This window comes from Rhea americana, unplaced genomic scaffold (assembly GCF_003343005.1).
Source record: "Rhea americana isolate MKP2758 unplaced genomic scaffold, rheAme1 scaffold_109, whole genome shotgun sequence".
Classification (NCBI taxonomy): Eukaryota; Metazoa; Chordata; class Aves; order Rheiformes; family Rheidae; genus Rhea; species Rhea americana.
Window position 1 is genome coordinate 2,068,587 of NW_028185139.1, and position 19,789 is coordinate 2,088,375.

Consider the following 19,789-nt stretch of genomic DNA (forward strand, 5'->3'; position numbering starts at 1 on the left):
CAGAGAAACCTGAGACTGTCGTTCCCTCCCACACTGCTACGCGAAGTCAAGAGCAGGGCTTTCRCCCCGTATTGCAGAACATACCTGTCCTCCCTACTCAGTGACTGGTCCTGGAGCTGCTCATGCCTTTCATCCATCTGCTGTCAATTTAACCAGCTCAGCAAGCTAGTGGCTCCTTCTTACGACCTTGCAAGAATTTCCAAAACCTGGTTTCTATAAAAAKCAAGGGGCGATCTCCATGTTTACCCTCTTGCTCAACTAACCATGGTTTGTTATTGCCAGCTAGTGCTAGAACATATCCACCTCCCCCAGCCTCCAATCTGAGACTGCATTTGGGAAGATCTGAGGACTCCGTCAAAAYTTCCAGCTGCTGAAGCTACCTTGGTAGATTAGTTGTTGTCGCGTATGTGCAGCAGCTTTGCCCGGGCTGCTGTGTTTCTGGAAATCTGGAGCGCGAGTGAAGCGCTGAGATGGCACAGCGCCACGGACTAGGTCTGGCAGACCCAAGGAGAGCCCACGCCACCGGTGTGCTGCGCCTTTGCTCAGAGCTGCGGTCCCAGGCCAGGCTGCTGCTTAAGCAGCTGATCTGCGCAGCCTGGGCGGACCAGCGCACGCTGCTGTCCAGAGGGCTGCAGCCAAGCAGCCCCTGAAGGGCCAGCAGAGCTAGTGAAAGCACTTACGGCACGCACGTACGTACACGAACAGTAGAAGGAACTGTCTTCTGTTGCTGTCTTGATTCTTTTAGCTAAAGCTGATGACAACTCTTGGCTTCACCACTGCACGAGGTTCCCCATCCAGGGTGTATTTGTGTGTTAGCTCACATAACCCGAAAATGCACGTTTCTGTAGCGACACTTAGTCCTGGTGCTCCAGATGAAAAAATTGACTTCTAGCAAGACAGGCTTTTACAGGATGGACCTGTAAGTATTTATTTACACATGGTGTAATTTTTATCCTTCATGAGAAAGCAGATATCAGCTGCTTAATTACAGGATTACGTATGTAAACTTGCACTTCATAGAAATTTGGAAGGAAAAACCTCTGCCTAGCTTAATCTTTGCAATCAAGTTCCATCTACAGAAGCCTTTCATGTTATAGACATATCCCATGTGTGACTTGCAGTTACAATTTAATAAATACTTTACAAAAATAATGCTAGCTTTTAAAATAATTAAGAAACTTTAACTCACCAACGGTTCCTCCCAGTTTCTTTAAAGAATAGCTTCTTCCATAGGATACTGTACACTCAGCATATGCCAAGGCGGGGGCGGGGGGGGAAGGCTGTTTGCACACTTTATCCCAGGGAACATATTTAGGAATATTTATTTTGTTTTTCCTGGTATTCAAAAAGATAGACCTCTTTCTTTTCTTGAGAGAAAGAAACAAGCAGATCTAAACACTCTTCACATTAAGTTTAGGAACTGGAAAATAGTTGGATTTTTTTTTTTTCTTTGACACAGTTTCCTTTTCTGGCCTCATTTCTCCAAAGACCTGCAGCATGCTCACTTTACAGGTAGCTGCCCTGCAGACCTGCTCCAAGGTGTAAGAGCTAACCCCTGCCAGCTTAGCTCCCTGTCTGAGAAGCCTCCAGGAAYGGGCTGTTTGCGGCTCTTGCAGAATCACTGCACCAGCACTGTTCTTGCTCCATAGGAAAACCACAGCTACCTCTCCCTGCAGTCCCAACCCAGATGGAGATAAGCACCTCAGCTAGGAGGTAACAGGAAGAATTCCAAGATAAAATTGCTAGCAATGGTCTGTATTTGCTTTTAACCACTATAACCACTACCTTTCAAAAAAAGCCTCTTCCTTGTCGTGAAATCAATTATAGAGAAAACTGATGCTGTAGATGCAATAACCTTATAAACCATTCCCATATGGAAGAATACATTCTTCAATCCTACTGTTTATAATAACTTTTAAATATGTGCCCTCCTCAGCTGGGCCTGATGCTGATATGAGCTGCATAGTTGGAGAATATAATGAAATGCACATTATTAAACAAATATTGCAGTATAAAGTCCTACTGGGACAAATTTTATGTATGTCTGCATGTAAAAATAGGTGTGTGTGAGAYAGAGATACGTGTATATAAATTACACTTACTATGAAAAATATTTATGTATTATATTACAACATATACATTCATTAGAAAGAAACTGATGACCCCTATATAGGAGATAATGCAGCAGCCATTAGCAGTTCTTTGGCATCCAGGAAATGAATGCCAGTTTTTGTTTGAAGAGGAGGAAAATCTTTTCAGTATTCCCTTGCTTCTTGAAATTGCTTGTAGTAGTCTTCATCTGAAGGGTTTTCTGTGCACTTCTGCCCATTGTTTGGAGGCCGTGCTTCATTGTATCGGCTCCAGTCACCTTTRCATATAATCCAAGGCAGGATGTCCACTTTGTAATGGAGTTCTGCTGAGAATTCAATGCTGATCAGGTTTGGTGTACCTGCCCCTTTTCCTCTGGTGATCAGCTGCATATTATCATCATAGCAGCAGTGCTGTGCTGCAAGTGTTGTGCTTTCCAAAGACAGCATGGAGCGGATGCAATATCGTGCAGTGGGCTTATAGATCTCCAGTTTTTCCTTTGGACCACTTGCATCTTTCCAGCGAAAGTTTTTCCGCTTAAGYCGATCATAGATTTCAGCAGTACTGTACGCAACTTCTCTGGGGTAGGCGCACGGGCAGCTGGGAAGATCATTGACCACTTTGTGCATATATTTCTTCAAGAACTCACTTTTGCAGCTCATCCATCTTTCACAGCTATCAGTATCTGTTTAAAGGCAGGAAATGGAAACGTAAGATACATTATGCAGCATCCTACTTTGTATGACCAGTGATAACAAACGAGTAACCTGTTACTGTGTTACTCATGTAACTATTCAGCACTAGCGCTTTGCTTAAGAAAGGAAGGGCAGTAAAAGCTTGTCTCACTGCCTGCAATGTGTTAATGAGCTGTTTTGTCAGATAAAGAAATCAAATGTGGCTGGCTTTTAAGGGYCCCAGGCCCTCTAAGTGGCCTCCAGGCCTCTCTGAATTATGTTGCCCTACTAGGCCAGGAGGAATCTTTGGCATTTCTAGTACCTGGCAAATTCTAGTTAAGTCTTCTGATATCCCAATGAGGCGCAACAGCCACTATCATGGGTTTACAAGCAGTAGAACTGAAATACGCAGATCACTTTCCCTAAAGTTACACAGCGATTTGAAGCCACTCTCCAGTTTAAAGCCCTAGCTCACTCATCCTTGTTAAGGCAGCAAATTCGGTGTTGAAAGGTGAAGTTCCTAGTGACACTAGAAACACTAAGATGGTAAGCAAAGCCTGGATTTTCTAAATTTTATTATTAAGCCCTAATACAGTCTTTCTTTTAACTAATTGATTTTTTTTCTTTAGTCTCCATCTTCCCAAAGGAGTATTTCAAGCAGCTGTAGTTCAAACATAGAGACTGACATCTTAGCTGATGACATCTCACAAGTGCCATCAGAAATGATTCAGATTCAGAAAGTGCACGTGACATAGTATTAGCGTGTCTGTACATTAGTGGGCTTTAATAGCACCAGAGCCATGACTCACAGCTTGGATTAGAGAGATTTATAGACTAGTAGCATATTTAATACTGACAYTTGATTATTTGCAAGAGACTTGAGAGAATCCAGTTAAATATCTCAGTTCATTTTAGGTGGCAGTATCATGCTATGGGCTTGCTCCACACCCACTTAACAGGACTCTGGAATAAGGCAAAGACTTGGACACAAAACTCTTCCTGCAAACATACTTGGAAAATATTTACTTAATGATTCGTGTTCTGTTTTTCTAGCTTTTTAAAAAGTCATGCCCCAGCTGTCATTAACTATTGTGTTCTACTACCACAGGATGGCCGTGATGGATTACATTATTTATCCACTAGCATCTAGTGTCTAAGAGTCACCACACTATGGTTTCAATGGAAGATGAAGTCAGAATATTACAGTGCTTGGGCAGAGTTTTAGATAGACAGCTATGAAATATCAGTATCAAGTCATGCCCTATAAAATTGCTTTGGCTAGCCCCACTGCAGCACACATAGCTATAAATGCTATTCACACTCATAAAARTCATTGTATTTTTTTTTAATGTGACAGTTGTATCTAAAATGCTTTTATAGTATCTTCCATTCAAGGCTATTTCAGCATAATGCTAAGCAGTGTTTGATTTTTCTCTCCATTAGTGTGAAGCCTTACAGCTCTTTTCTGAAGTAGRAGAGCAAATCATCATTTTCTAAAGAAAAAGAGGCACAGATGTTTACTAGGAGTTAAGAGGAGAAAGACTCTATGACAGAAGCAAGCTGAGGTCTAGCTCATAAGCTTAAGCAAGRTAACAAATGATCATTTTTACTGACACTTCTAATGATGAGCTCAAAATCTGGGTCCCATAGGGAAAATCAAAAACGAAACTTCTAAGGAGATACCTTCTCAATTACTTAAAGGTTGACTAGGCTGCTTACCAACTTCAAAMAGTTTGGTGGCATTGAAATCTTCACTTCCTGCAAGTAAGCTCACTTCTGTGGCAGCTGTCCGGAAGGTATCTTCAATACCTAAGAAAAACTCATGTTAGTGGTGGTGGTGTTTTCCTAATAAAAAAATAAYGTAATATATTAATTGATCCTGCTGAAGTAAACATCCTTTCATTGCTGTTTCAGTTTGGCCTGCCTACCAGCCCAGCATTTCCCAGCCTGTGCTATGCGGCTTTAAATGAATATCTCTTCAAAGAAACATTTGAAACTGTTTATTTTTATTGCATTGAATTAAAGGTCTCTAAAGAAAAAAGAGAGCTCTTTAATATGTGATAACTATATGGTTACTAACGAAGTCTGTTTGCCTTCCATCTCCTTTCCAAAGWACTTTCTCCTGATCTCCTAAAAAGGGGAATAATAGTGGCTTGCAAAGCTTCAAAACAGCCTTAGGCAGTTTTTCAATAAAATTATCATAGGGTTTTGCCTTAACTTCAGCAGTAGATGCAGAATAATAGATACTCAAGAAGACATTACAAGGCAGTAATTCACTGCTGGAATTATAAACAGTAGAAGCTGAGCTTTGCCCTTGTCATTTTAAAAATGTCAGCACAGCCTCAAAGAATGAATATATTTTGCTTGCTGATCGTTGGGGGTCTGTTATATGACATAATATGTTCTTTCAAGTTTGCCACTGATTGATGCTAGCTGGTAATAAATACTGGAGAATATAACTGAGGGCTACACAGTTTCTTCTGGATTTAACCCCTTATTCAGGTTTTAGGATGTATGAAAACCTACAGAAGTACTTCTTCCTGAACTGCCTAGCAGCCACTGTCTTGCAACAGATGCCATCTATCTGTGACTGAGATACTTCTATCCACTTGCCTTACCGAGGTGCCTAAATCTTCTCTCCAGCATTGCTGACATTTCACTTCCTGCCAAAAAAAATCTGACCTCCAGTTTAAGATTTTCTACCTTTCTGAATCATCGTGCAAACTCAGTGAAAAGCACACCATGGCATACATTTTTATTTCTCTCTGATCTTGCAAAGGAATGAAATTGCACACCCACCACATCACTGCGTTATGAAATTGCCTAAATCTGAACACACAGCAGCATTTAAAGAACAGCAGGAAATAAGTTTTCAGCAGCAGCTTCAAATTTTTTGTGATGTAAGTTTGAGTGCTCAGCCCTGCTTTCAGCAAAGCAAACAATGTGATGATGGTAATTAATTGGTATTTAAATGCCAGTGCTTTTAGATGGGTAAGAACTAAGGTAATGAGGCTCCTTCTCTTGGCCATATTTTCCAAATACATTCAAGCCAAAATTATGTTTTCCTTCTTTCCACTATGCACAGCTGTTGTGGGACCAAACTTGCTGTTTGATAATTTTCCAATTATCAAGCAACATACTTAGAAGCAGAGATAATATTTCAAACTTAACACCAGACTTCTTTGACTTTCTCATACAGGAGCTTATGTGGCTTTCTACCCAACGAAAACAAAACTTCTTGAGTCAAACTCAAGGCAACTATTTAAAGTATCCTTATTTATAAATTTATATAGCTATTAATACACAGAGTCTTACAGTAAATCTATACATCAGGCACAAAACTTAAAAGCTATGTAACTGAGGAAGCTATTTATTCACAACACACATGCAAGCATGTACATTCACTGCACCGCAAACTATGAGCTCACTGTTGCAACAGCATGGCTACTGCAAAATTCTAAAATTAATATGAATTTATTTCACGAGAATAGATTACACTCTTCAGAGTACAAAAGGTATTGTGCATAAAACTGACTGCCGTAACTTTAAAAAAGCCTGTACTCAACTTCCCTGAGGGATAGCACAGCAGTCCTGGGGGACAGTACACTGCATCTAGCATCGTATTATTGCTAGAGAAGAACCTGCCTTTTCATAAAGGCCCCTGAGAACCAGCATGCCTCTTTCCAACAAATCTCTTACCTAGCCAAGGAAGAAATGTGATCTTGGCTTTGTGTGCAGGAGGCCTCTTCTCCCCCTCCCTCAACCGCCTCTCCCCATTCCCCTTCTAAGGGTGATTCAAGCGACCCCGTGCAAACCTGGGCAGTTTGGCCTGTCGCAGGTCCGGGACTCGGTGGCAGTGCACGCGTACCCACAGGACCGCGTACGCTTCTGGCTGCCGCTCCCACAGGTGACACTGCAGAGGGACCATGGGCTCCAGTCTCCCTCACCATCAATATAATCTGTGTAAGAACAAAGATGAGGAAGGAAATGAAGAAACAGAACTCCTACTACCCAAAACTACTGTGTAGTGTTTTTTATTAAGAAGGCAAAACAAGAATGGAATCCAGATGTCTCTACCTGAAGCTTGGGCTAAATGCCAGGCGTAAGCCTGCTGTTTAAATGGCTTTCACACTTGACTCTCCTCAGGGAAATGCGTGCAACATTATTTGAAAAAATATTTCCTTTCTCTTTTGACCTTTTGGCAGCTGAGAATCCTCAGCTGCAAAGCTGGGTCATGAACTAACAGTACACATCTATTCRCATAATTTCCTTGTATATAGGAATATGCTTTCTGACCACAAACTAATCAGGCACAGGATAAATTAAGTTTTCTTTTTCTTCTTTTCAAAACACACAGCAATGGCACAACAGAATTCACTTAATTAATTTTGGGGACACAATGAATGCTGGGTGTAAGAAGTTGATGGATCATGTGTGAATACTGCAATTTTGTTCTTCAGTCCCTCGAACAGGAAACAGAGATATTACAGGAATACAATGATGAATATAGGGAACTGCGTATTCTGTTTGCACCCAGAACAAGATGCAATTGGTAGTGATTCATATGAATTATTAAATCACATCAAATCTGATGCTTTACTAGGAGACTTCTGAAAAGGAAGCGTGACATTAGTGGTAGACAGCCAAGTCCAAGCAACAGAAAGCTCTCACTAATGAGGCTTGGTGCCACCATTACTATATAAATATCTTAGAAGGAGACTCCTTTGTCATCTGTTGCATACCCCACCTTGTGAAGCCCCAAAATGGAGTCACTGAACCAATCCCAGTTTATTTGCATTCCTGCTGACCTCCTGCCTTTCAGCTGCCCCAGAATGGCTCAGCTGAGGTTTGTCTCTCACTATGGAAACTCTGGCTTAATGTATTTCTCTGCCAGCTTTAGGAAATGTTTAACTGAACCTATGAACACCATGGGCAATCTTTGCTCATTTGGGCTAAGACAGCAGTAGCAGCAAAGCAAATTTGGGGACTAGTGACTCAAAGTCAGCCCTGTTCTATAGCTATAGGCCAAACACATACGTGCACGCAAGACACAGGGCTGGATCCTCATCCACACAGCCCTCCACGCTACATGAGCTCTGCTCCCTCATCTGAGGGTGTCCTGAGCTGGCTATGTAACCTGATTTGTACCATATGTAATGACTGGTGACAACTCTGTGGGATGCTATTAAGCAATTACTGCTGTGAGTAGGGGAAGGTTATATATCTCACTCTTAGCAAGCTGCCTAGATGTGAGTTCCTTGAGGCACAGACCTGACATGCTTTTCCTCCTAGCTTCAGGTGTCCACTGCTGTGATGTAGGTGGGACTGTGACCCTGCTGTGTGCAGAGACCCATGATATCCGTGGTTTGCCATCAGGAGGGCAAGYACATTCTGTAGTCTGGAGAGGCATGAGTTGCTGAAGGAAAACATGATGTGTCCTCTCACTAGCCCTGCCCTTCTTCCCAGCTCTCCTCTGATGCTGGGATGTCWCTCCATGTGTCTGGTAGGAAGGAGTGAGGCCGAGAAGGAGCCAAGCCGAGGACGAGCCCAGCCAGGCAGCAGAGTGCTGCACGGGGCAATTCGCTGCAGCAAGATGAGGCAGATGACTGTGAAATGCATCAACAGTTCAGAGGCTGGAACTGGTGTAACACCCTGTGTGGATGGGATCTGCTGCTACATCCTCCTGGCCAACATCAGTGGCATGCAACATTTTACATTAGTCAGAAGGCCAGGAGTTGCATGCAATTACCAGGGTGCTCTAGTGTATGGCAGAGAGCTCTAGAATAATTTTCAGGCCTACCTACCTAGTGTAYACATTGTGCCATGAAACACACGTTATCTCCTCTTAAAATATGCAGGGTAAGATTTTCAGCTGGTTCTCAAGCTCATTTCCCTATTTTCATATTTGTAATTCTTAATATATTTTCTACCACAATYTTTTGTGAAAGCCGTTTTATTTTACCTAAATGAATAACTACCTAATATATGAATTCTTGGCAAWAAAGTGTGCCCACAAATAAATGCAGGTGCAAAAAGAAGGGATAGCCTTTAATCTTCTGGCCACAAAATTTAATACATATGTATGCATTTAAATACACAACTCAATGAAAAGATTCTCTCAAATSTTAAGGCTCTAGGACTTAAAAAGTTAACTGAAACAGGGAAAAATAAGACTGCAATAGTACATGACAGCCACTCYGCAGTACCTAGATAATGTAACATAAATGCCAGGGGAAAAATAYTGTGGCTTTGAAATCCGGATCTAACAAAAAATTTTCTGTATTTACTTACAACTTAAGTCTGAGAGGKTCTGAGCTACCTGCTGCTCCTGTGGTGCACATGCTAGTTCATATCTGTTAAGTCATTGCTACGTGGATAGTTATAGCCTATTGGGACAGGGAATAAATGCAGATCCTTTCCGTTTCTAGTTTCTGCAACTGTTTCATACAAGCTGAAAACAATTGTTTTTGCCATGACCCATCTGGAACAGAATTACACATGCAAATACACAATGTTCCTGTTGCATATGCCACTCCCCACACATGCAGCAACATAATTCATCTTATTTGTGTATCCATCAAACACTACCATGTTTTAGATCTTATTTATTCAATAATTTTATTTTAGTTCCCAAACCACTGTATGATTCTAAATTTGTACTTATCCTTACTCTAAAAATAAATATGGAATCTTGTTTCCTTTGCTTTTAAAAAAGTATACTTTTGACTAAAAAAAGTCCTTTATGGGATAACTGGTATGATTTTCAAGATTATAGACTTACTAGTGGAATGTAGCTACCACAGTACAGCTTGTGCATCTGCACAGATTTGTATTTAAAAGCTGATGAACAAAAGCCACATGTTGAAAAATTCTATTTTGTTTGGCCTACTTTCAGCGATGCCTCACCATTCTCATTTCCCCCAAACTCATTTTACAATCCCAAGATGCCCGTAAGAGGCCTGGAACGCAAACTTACCATACTCTGGCTGCTCCTTGGACTCAAACGTCCGGTGACTGGGTGTATGACTATCCCACCCACCGAGAGGGCTTAGGAAGTTGCTGTCTTCAGTAGTGCTGTCATACTTGTAGTCCTGGTCACCGCTACTCATGCGTGTCAAGGTGGAGGACCTCTGCCACCAGTTTCTCCAGTCAGGTGATGGGACTGGCCAGTTAGGCTTGCTGTTCTCTTTCTGCAGATCCCTTTCTGGTTCAGTGTCAGCGCCATCAACCACTTCAATTGTAACCTATGGAATTCAAAATAGACCAGGTTGTGCCTCAGTATCTGCTCCTAGTAAGTGGGAAACTTTCTATACAGCAAAGACAAATGAGTGATGTCGCTTTGCAAAAGGGCTGTGTAATACTGTAGGGCTAGCATGTTGTAGACCATATGTCGATTACTGAGCCCAGAGATATGCAGAGACTGAGTGATTCCTTCTGCTACCTCTGCTGAATCAGGTCTTGGAACAAAGGCTAGGAAAAATCCTGCACAAAATAATAACCCATGCTGTGCATAAAAACCTTTGCAGCAGAATATTCTGCCTTATGGGGAAAAGATGTTTAAACCAGAACATGTATGACCAGGAAAAAGAAAACCCAATCTGTTACTGTAAATATGCTGGGACTGTATCTGAGGCAAGCATGAAGCATACCACAGTACAGAGACTGTTCCAAGCACTTGGACTCACTCAGCACAGGGCTAAACAAGTCCATGAGTTGAAGGAGGAAGACCCGGAGCCCAGGGTCTCCCCATGGCCAACTCTGGTCGCATCTGCCCTGCCCTCTAGTGGCAGCTCAGCCCACCCCGGCATGGCCCACTCTGCAGCACTGTTCCCATCACAGTGACAACACAGGTTATTACTGCTACGTGAAATCATACCCTCTGAGGTGATGAAAGGCAGCAGGCCCTTTCAACCACTGCCGAATAAGTCACTTGCTGCTAAGCTCTCTGAATTAAGTCTTCTTTCTGTGCCATAGAGTGTAACAATACAGAACCAGTTCAGCTTTCTGCAGAAGCCCAGAGCCGAAATTTAAAGTTTTCAATACAATTCCCTTGCAAATATCACGAATATAAATACAATTCTGCATGAGGACAACCCTTGATTACTCTTTTTCTGTGTAGAACAACATGYAATTATGAAACTTAGATAAATATTGTGCATGCATATAGACGGCTATTTACGTAGAAATAGGAACTAGTCATCAGAAACCTTAGCTCCATGAGTMATGGAAGCACAGTGTAGCCACAGATATATCATGTGTCAGAGCAGTCAAAATGATCTGATGCTTTGGGCTAGTGAAGTTTACTGATTAAGCTGGATTGGCTAAGCAACTGTAACACAAAAGTGACTACCAAACATATCTATAATGTTTAAAAAATATGGATGTTTTCCTTTGTGCTTCATAGATTTACAATGCAGACTTTCAAGACCCTACTGAAAACAGGGTTCTGTGAAAATAGGAAAAATATAAAACAACATACTATTACAATAAAAGGCCTTTACACAGGCACATGGATTTGTATTTTGGATAGAAGATTTAGTGTTATACATCTGCTGTTAGTAAAATCACACTTTTTTTGCAGCAGAAGAAAATCTAGTTAGTGTCTGTGTTTCTTCAGCTACTTGTGAGTGTTATATAGGAAGAGCAACTACAGTTGCTGCAATAGCTTAAAGATGCCATATCACGGCGATGTTGATGTTGTAACACCAAACACAAACCACASAGAAGTAAAACAATGCACATGTATCCTTTCTGGAGAACAGGATTTTGCATCTATTTTATGCTTTCCCCTTGACCATAGACAGAACCACTGAAATGAAATGACTTGGAGGCTATTAGGTAGCTCCACTGGGAGAAAGAACAAGAGAGGGAGAAAATACAGTTGTCAGCCTAATAAAGTCTTTACACATGAGATACTTTACTCCTAGACCAAACACGTAATCAGGATCACTACTTCAATTTCTACAGACCACAAATTTAAAACGGATTTCATAAGCTTAAGGTCAGTTCAGGGATTCAAAATCACTGCACTGATCCAAGCAAAATGGAGTTTTCACACAAGAAAGTAATTTATGTTACTGAGTGGTTAATACTGGGCAYTGTTGGTCAGTCGGAGGGCTCTCGCACTGTCCACATGAAATTAGAGTATGACTCTAGTACTTACTCTAGTAGTATTTTTTTAAGACCATATCAACTGTTTAAGCAATGAGTCAGCAGAGTGAAATTAAAAGAAAAATCTTTTTGAAAAAGAAGGTGGGGAGTACCTAATCATCAATCCMTTTTCTTTGGCATTCTGTAGTTACATGATAGTGAGTCAGATGACTGCCCATTATTTTAGCCAGGCACAGTCTGAAGAACCACGGAGATTTAATTTAAAAGACTTATTCAGGATGCCAAGWCAGCTTAAGCAAAAGAGGGTTTGCAGGGTGAGAGAAACTGCTGTTAGGCCAACTGCTACATTGGGGAAGAAAAAGAGGTGAAATGCACAAGCTTTCAGGCTCCCAAGACTTAGGCACTTGAGCCTCCAAGAGCACTGCTACTAAAACTGGCTTTCAAGATGTGTCTGTGCAATCAGATATCCCTCTTCAGTCTGCGTTTACTACCAAGGAGGCTTAGTACAAGGGCCTTTAAAATGGAGTTTCTAACTTCTAGGCTGAAGCTAACCTGCCAGYGGCTTTCAGGCAGCATGAATGTTASGCCAGCAGGCAGGAAAAYGAAAACTGCTCCAGGTGCAGTTTCAGTGCATGGTCTTACCTTGTGGTAGACAAGGCATATGAGGAACYTCCCTTTCTTGCAAGCATCTTGCAAGCAAAAGCTCTACTTTACAGAGCTTAGAGCTATCTAATATAGGTCAAACTGGGAACAGGACCCAGTGCTCTCCTTGTCAACTACACAGTGCTCCTTTCAGCAATACCTGGCATTTTGTGCTCTCATGTCCTGAGAAGCTGACAGCCAGGCCAGCTCCAGTGCAGGGAAAAAGTTCTTCAGTGTGTCTCTTCTCCTTTCCAGCATGACTGTAACTGACTCTGCCGTACAATGTTGCTTTGTCACCTCTGACTTAGGTAAGAAATTAAGGCTTGAGATTGTGTTCCAAATAGAATTCTCTTTTTCTCAAAGACAACAGAGCTCCAGGAGGAGGAGAGGTCAAAAGATATCCACCTCAGGTTAGTCAAATAGCCTATTCAAAGAACAAACATAACAAAAGCAAAATCCAATGCGGCAGTCTGACATACCTCTGTCCTTCTCTCTCCTCTGCTTTCAGCTTTGATTACAAGTTTGTTTGCTTAACATTTGGCATTAAAAACATGTATCCAAAGAACTTCAACAATGAATCCCAGGATTGTTTGAACTGTCACTCTTGGAAACTGAAGGTGACAACTTGGCCATTCAGAACTCTCTATCTCCACCCCCATTTGCCTCTAATGCACCTTTCTTAGGCAGGGAGGAAATCGGTGACCAGCCCTAGTAATCCTTCCATGATGTGACCCAGGAGTTTGGACAGAGGTCCTAAAAGGTTGCTTCTTTGGATGAGTAATTGCTCCCTCATCTTCTTTGTCATATTTTTGAAAWATGAGCCTTCACTGAACTCTTCACAGCACATACATGTAGCCTTAAAATTAGTCCATGATTATATGCATGTATGATACACAAACATACATCTTGTTCATTTGTTTGGGCTTGTTTATAACAACAATAAAGAAAACAGATCTACAATTAAAGTTGTTAAAAAGGGGCATTTATAACAGCTCTATAAAATCTTCCTATGTCGCACAACATATGTCATTCCAACAAAAACATGTTCCACATATCCTCTCAAAAATTGTAAAATAGACCTAGYCTTGTATTTTTATTACGGAGACTGTTTTAAAGATTTTATTTTCACTGATTTCTTCTTCCAGTGATTAGCAAAACTGTAAATTGTTTATTTTTTGTCATGCTTTCCAAAGTGCCTATGGTATATTCTTTTCTATAAATGCACAATCATCTCCAGAAGCCTTCAAACCTAAGATGAAGCCACTTCTCTTATGGCAGTCTGAGTTATAAATAACTCTAAAAATTGTTAAAAATAATTGGCATAGGTATATTAAAACAACAGATCTGCAGTGAATTTCTAACGCAACAAATGTATCAAGCACAGATGTCTTAAGTAACCAACATCCAATTTTCTACTGGCCAAAAATACACTAAAGATAAATATTATCCTCACTTGTTGGAGTGTACAAAAAGTTCTGTGTACTTTGTCCTGTTTACTGAGACAATGTTTCAGAATTCACTTTAATGGTGCAAACATCGCCCTAAGCAATTGGAAGATTATGTTCCAGGAAGACCTACATTTGTGATACTGTGCAAGCAGCAGATTCTACTACATTTCCATCGCRTGTTTCCTTTATGTAACTGATGCAATTCTTTAGTGCAGAACTTGCCATTCTGGAAGGGTAGAAATGTGCAAGTAAGCAATGAGGTAATTGTAACAACAGAACAGAAATCAGAGCAGAAACCATTGTAAGGTACGGAAATAACAAATCTAGTTATATACCACATAACTTTAATTAAAATTATATCGGTAGCGATACTAGTTTACTTCCAGTTATGTCATTACAGCTCACAAATACATTGTGGGCTTAGAAAACTGAGTTATAACTTATATACAGTTGAAAGGTTGAAAGGAAAGTAAAGGACCTCCAAAATTTGCTGAGTGAAGGGAGATGCATCTGAATCCAAATCTGCAATTTGTATTACATGCTGTCAATCTGACTGGCATTCTCTGCTGGGCCTATCTGAACCCTGGGGTTCAAAATCTGATCCCAAATCCAGATCTGAATTTTGCACGCTATAGCTACCTCTTGTCACATTAAGAAATTAAACCAGGTCTTCAATGCAGTGAAATCAGCAGCTTCATAGAATCACAGAATTACAGAATCAGTAAGGTTGGAAGGGACCTCTGGAGATCATCTAGTCCAACCTCCCTGCTCAGCAGGCTCACCTACAGCATGGTAGACAGGGTTRCATCCAGGCRGGCCTTGAAGATCTCCAGAGAAGGAGACTCCACAACCTCTCTGGGCAACATGCTCCAGTGCTCCGTCACTCTCACAGTGAAGAAATTCCCCCTCACRGTCAGGCAGAACTTCCTGTGCTTCAATTTCTGCCCATTGCCTCTTGTCCTGCCACATGGGACAGCTGAAAAGAGTTCAGCCCTCCCTTCAGGTACTTGTACACATTGATAAGATCCCCCCTCAGTCTTCTCTTCCTCAGGCCCAGCTCTCGCAGCCGTTCCTCATAGGGCAGATGCTCCAGCCCTCTGATCATCCTAGTAGCCCTACGCTGGACTCTCTCCAGTAGCTCCATGTCTCTCTTGTAGTGGGGAGCCCAGAACTGGACTGACCTCAAGATGGGGCCTCCCCAGGGCTGAGTAGAGGGGCAGGATCACCTCCYTCCACCTGCTGGCAACACACTTCCTAACTTCCCCCCCCCCCCCCCAAGGAGACCATTGGCCTTCCTGGCCACAGGGGCACATTGCTGGCTCATGGTCAACTTGTCATCCACCAGCACTCCCAGGTCCTTCTCTGCAGAGCTGCTCTCCAACAGGTCAGCCCCCAGCCTGTCCTGGTGCGTAGGGTTATTCCCCCCGAGGTGCAGGACTCTGCACTTGCCCTTGTTGAACCTCAGGAGGTTCCTCTCTGCCCAACTCTCCAGTCTGTCCAGGTCTCTCTGAATGGCAGCAGCCCTCAGGTGTATCAGCCACTCCTCCCAGCCTGGTACCATCATCAGACTTGCTGAGGAGGCACCACTCTGTCTCTTCGTCCAGGTCWTTGATGAAGAAGTTGAACAGGATGGGACCCAGCACTGAGGCCTGGGGAACTCCACTAGCCACAGTGGAGTATAACATCCAAAGGATTGGCATAATCCTTTGAGGATGTTATGCCAAAACAAAAGCATAACATCCAGCCTTGCTGGATGTCAAAGGTACACAACGTCCACCTCTCTCCCCTCATCTACACAGCCAGTCATTCCATCAGAGAAGGCTATCAGATTGGTTAAGCAAGATTCCCCCCGGTGAAGCCATGCTGACTACTCCTGATCACCTTCTTTGCCTCCATATGCTTGGAGATGACATCCAGAAKGAGCTGTTCCATCACCTTACCGGGGATGGAGGTGAGGCTGACCAGCCTGTAGTTTCCTGTGTCCTCCGTCTTGCCCTTCTTGAAGACTGGAGTGACACTGGCTTTCTTCCAGTCCTCAGGCACCTCTCCAGTTCTCCACGATCTTTCAAAGATGATGGAGAGTGGCCTGCCAACAACATCTACCAGCTCCCTCAGTATCTGTGGCTGCATCTCATCTGGGCCCATGGATTTGTGAACGTCAGGCTTGCCCAGAAGATCTTTAATCCTATCCTCCTCAATCAAAGGAAAGTCTTCCTTTCTCCAGACTTTCTCCCTTGTCTCCAAGTTCTGGGATTCTTGAAGCTGCCCTTAGCAGTGAAGACTGAAGCAAAGGAGGCATTCAGTAATTCTGCCTTCTTTGGCTCTTTCATCACCAGGGCCCCTGCCCCAATCAGTAGCAGGCCCATGTTTTCCCTAGTCCTCCTCTTGCTGCTGATATATTTGAAGAAGCCCTTCCTGTTGTCCTTAACATCCCTTGCTAGACTCAATTCCAGCTGGGCCTTAGCCTTCTTCGCTGCATCTCTACATACTCTAACTGYATTCCTGTAATCCTCCCAAGTAGCCTGTCCCCTCTTGYATATTCTGTGTACTTTCTTCTTCTKTCTGAATTTGGCCAAGAGCTCCTTGCTCACCCATGCAGGKCTCCTGCTCCTTTTGCTGCACTTCTTACTCATAGGGATGCACCGCTCTTGAGCTTGGAGGAAGTGATGTTTGAATATTAGCCAGCTCTCCTGGACCCCCTTCCTTCCAGGGCCTTAACCCATGAGATTCCTCCAAKTAGGTCTCCGAAGAGCCCAAAGTCCKCTCTCCTGAAGTCCACGGTTGCAATCCTGCTTGTTGCCCTACTTCTTTCCTGTAGGATCGTGAACTCCACCATCTCATGGTCACTGCAGCTAAGGCTGCCTCCAACCTTCACATCTCCAACCAGTGCTATATATTAATGACATCCAAAAATAAATCTAATGAAATATGTTAAACACTACATGTTGAATGGATGAAGATGGGGTGAATGGGCATGGACTAACTTGAAAAAAAAWTGGTTTGAAAAATCTTCAGTAATTTTTCTTAAAGCAGATGATACAGTCCTGTTTCTACRTTGCTCTGCATGTTCCCTGAATGGGTCCTTGAATTCCTGTGAATATGTTTTTTAAGAGAAGGTAGAAACTGAATAGATATCAAAGAGAATAAATAAAGCTAATACTGGAGAGRCATGACTGATAAATATGGTCCACAGGCCTCATGCTAAACAGAAAAGGTAACATATTGCCAAGCGGGCAGCATTAATTTCTTCTGGCTTAAAATCAATCCTATTAATTATTACCAATTCTGCAACTCACAGCAAAGACACTAATGAAAACAGATTTAATCTTCAGTTTTCCAGAACACGTCACACTGTTTTACAGTGTAGTGTGACATCAGCATGTTACTAGGACAGAAGACCTATCTAACTCTGTGTAGTTTCTACTTGTATCTCCTCATCCAAAATATTTTAATGTATCCATCACTCAGATGGACTCACCTAGTTGTATTTCAGGTATACAGACTGTAAAACTTGATCAAGATTCAAGTTCTCCAAAGAGGATCAATATCAACAAAACGCCCCTCCATGACAAACAATAGGGAGTTTTGCCTTTTCTTCCCATTTATCATGCTGTCTAGTACTTCTGGGGAAGCAGCAAAGCTGTGGGACAATACAGAACACAACAGCACCTTCTTCAAGCCTGGGAAACCAGGAGTAAAAGAGGCAAGAGCAGAAGTTTAACTACTAGTTGAGGTATCAGCTTTCAAGCAAAGGAACAGTCACAGAGCTAGGGAACAGCTGAAAGGCCGTAGAAGGCTGGTTGGATGGGAAGAGGAAAATGCATTGGAAGTAGAAAACAATTTTTTACTATACACTTCCTATATGATTTCATTCGGCTTCATAGAAGTAAGAACAATTGGAAGTAGAAAACAATTTTTTACTATACACTTCCTATATGATTTCATTCGGCTTTATAGAAGTAAGAACAATTCTTACTAACCCTGCCCAATTGCAAGGCCTGCATAGGCATCCCTTGGCTATTTCATCTCAAAAGACTGCAAACCTACATCAAAAGGATTTTCCACTTGGGGGAGGCAATTTGGAGAAAATAAAGTGATCAGTTTTTGTAATCACCTTCTTTTCCAGAAGTCTTCCAGGCATTCACAGAATTAAAAAAAAAAAAAAAAAGAAAACATAATATCTCAAAACAGCCAGTCTTTGCTCATCAAGAGCTGCTGCCATTACTCTCAAACAACCAGTGCTAAACCAAAGTTAAAGCATAAAACATCACTTGAAACAATGCAAAATGTTACGGTGCTTGAATATCACAGAAAGACTAGTGTCATCCTTGTCTCACATGCAATGAGTCATACAGCACTTGTTTATTGGAGCTCTGAGGTTTTTTTCTGTTTCTGATTTTTTTTTAGACAACAATCCACTATATTTATATTTAATTATCACCTGCTAAATACAGTAGTAAGACTTGGGGCATGTGTTAATTTTCCTGAATTCCTGTGCTTGTGTTCTAACGTCCACTTCTTCCCTGAAARAACACATAACTAGGGCATGAAAGAGGAATTACCTCCTCACAGAAAACCAGTGAAGGAAGAAGGGTGATAAAGAGGACTCAGTCACTGGACTATGTTTTTAAGCTGCTTTCTTAGGYTTAATTTTATGTCTGTTTACTAGATTTTAAAATTATCCAGGCATAATTTCCCTTTAAAAATTATTATTGGTCTATGCATGTTTGTACTAGTAGAAGAGAAAAGAGGCAGCGGGTCTATGAGAGATAAATGTGGCCATTTTACAGGCTTTCTTCCCCTTTCCAATCAAATCCCACAAGATAAAGTATTCATTTGACGCAGCATGATGGAGTTCACAACACTGTAATACCATACTTCTCCATGCTGTTAAGATGGGTCAGCCTTACACTGATTCCTCTATCACAAAGAGACAAGAGGCTGCCAGGTATCTCACAGCTAGCCTACTGCTGTTGTTTTGCCAGCTGCCTTTTACTGACACTTTTTCCACTTACTATTCTTCTAAGTCCATCTAGGCTCATCTAAGTCCACTTAGATGTTCCTGTCCTCCTTTAAATACAAACAGGGGCTTGATCTGGCAGTAAGGTGATGCTTTCTAGGTGGCTGTCCTCTACACAGATGTATATGACTGTGAAATCATGTGTTGAGACTTGGATTTTTAATTTAATCCCCCCCAAGATTGTAACTTGTAGAACTCGAAGCCAATGTTCAAGAAGAAAAATGAGCATTGATTCTGCTTCACCTGCCAACTGCTGATGAGAAATTTGCAAATCAACAAGTGTCATTATTTCCACTCAAATAAATAAGGCATTGGTGAATGACAATTTTACAGKGTAAAATTCACTGTAATCTTGTTTTTCCCAAAAGGGTAAGCCACATTTTACAATCCTTAGACAACGAAATAAGCTCTCATTGACTCTCAGTAAGGCCTGTACTGCTGCAGAAATGTGAAAASCAGGAACCTAAAGAAGGTTTGTATATCCCTATTTATGCACCTAAGTAAGCAGACTAAATATAATAGGAACTTAAGGAGGCTATTTCTGAAAGAGTTGATCCTTATGTACAAGAACTCTGGGATTAATGCTGCCCAACGCTTTCCAGTTTACAGATCTAAGCTCCCCATTTTTTTGGGAGTCCAGCAGAACTGCTGACATAGCTGGCTCGCACATTTCCAACATCAAGTGGTGGAAAAAGAGATCATAGCCACAGCAGTTGCTGTAAAGGCAAGCCAGAGAAATCTTTCCATCCTCCACTCATTTACCTATTCCCTAGGTCTAAACATTAAATGCTCTTACCAATCAGAGA

General features: G+C 41.8%; 1 protein-coding gene across 1 annotated transcript in view; it reads right to left on the bottom strand.

Moving 5' to 3' along the window:
• Positions 1–925: 925 nt before the first annotated feature.
• The window catches only part of ISM1 (isthmin 1), a 48,056-nt gene continuing 29,192 nt past the window's right edge, over positions 926–19,789 (bottom strand). Inside the window, exons 5-8 of the mRNA XM_085311231.1 lie at positions 9,739–10,006; positions 6,578–6,721; positions 4,482–4,571; positions 926–2,773 (exon numbers count right to left, since the gene is read on the bottom strand). Of these exons, the coding sequence (XP_085167357.1) occupies positions 2,256–2,773; positions 4,482–4,571; positions 6,578–6,721; positions 9,739–10,006 (1,020 nt within the window). The 3' untranslated portion in view covers positions 926–2,255. The remainder of the gene's footprint in view (positions 2,774–4,481; positions 4,572–6,577; positions 6,722–9,738; positions 10,007–19,789) is intronic.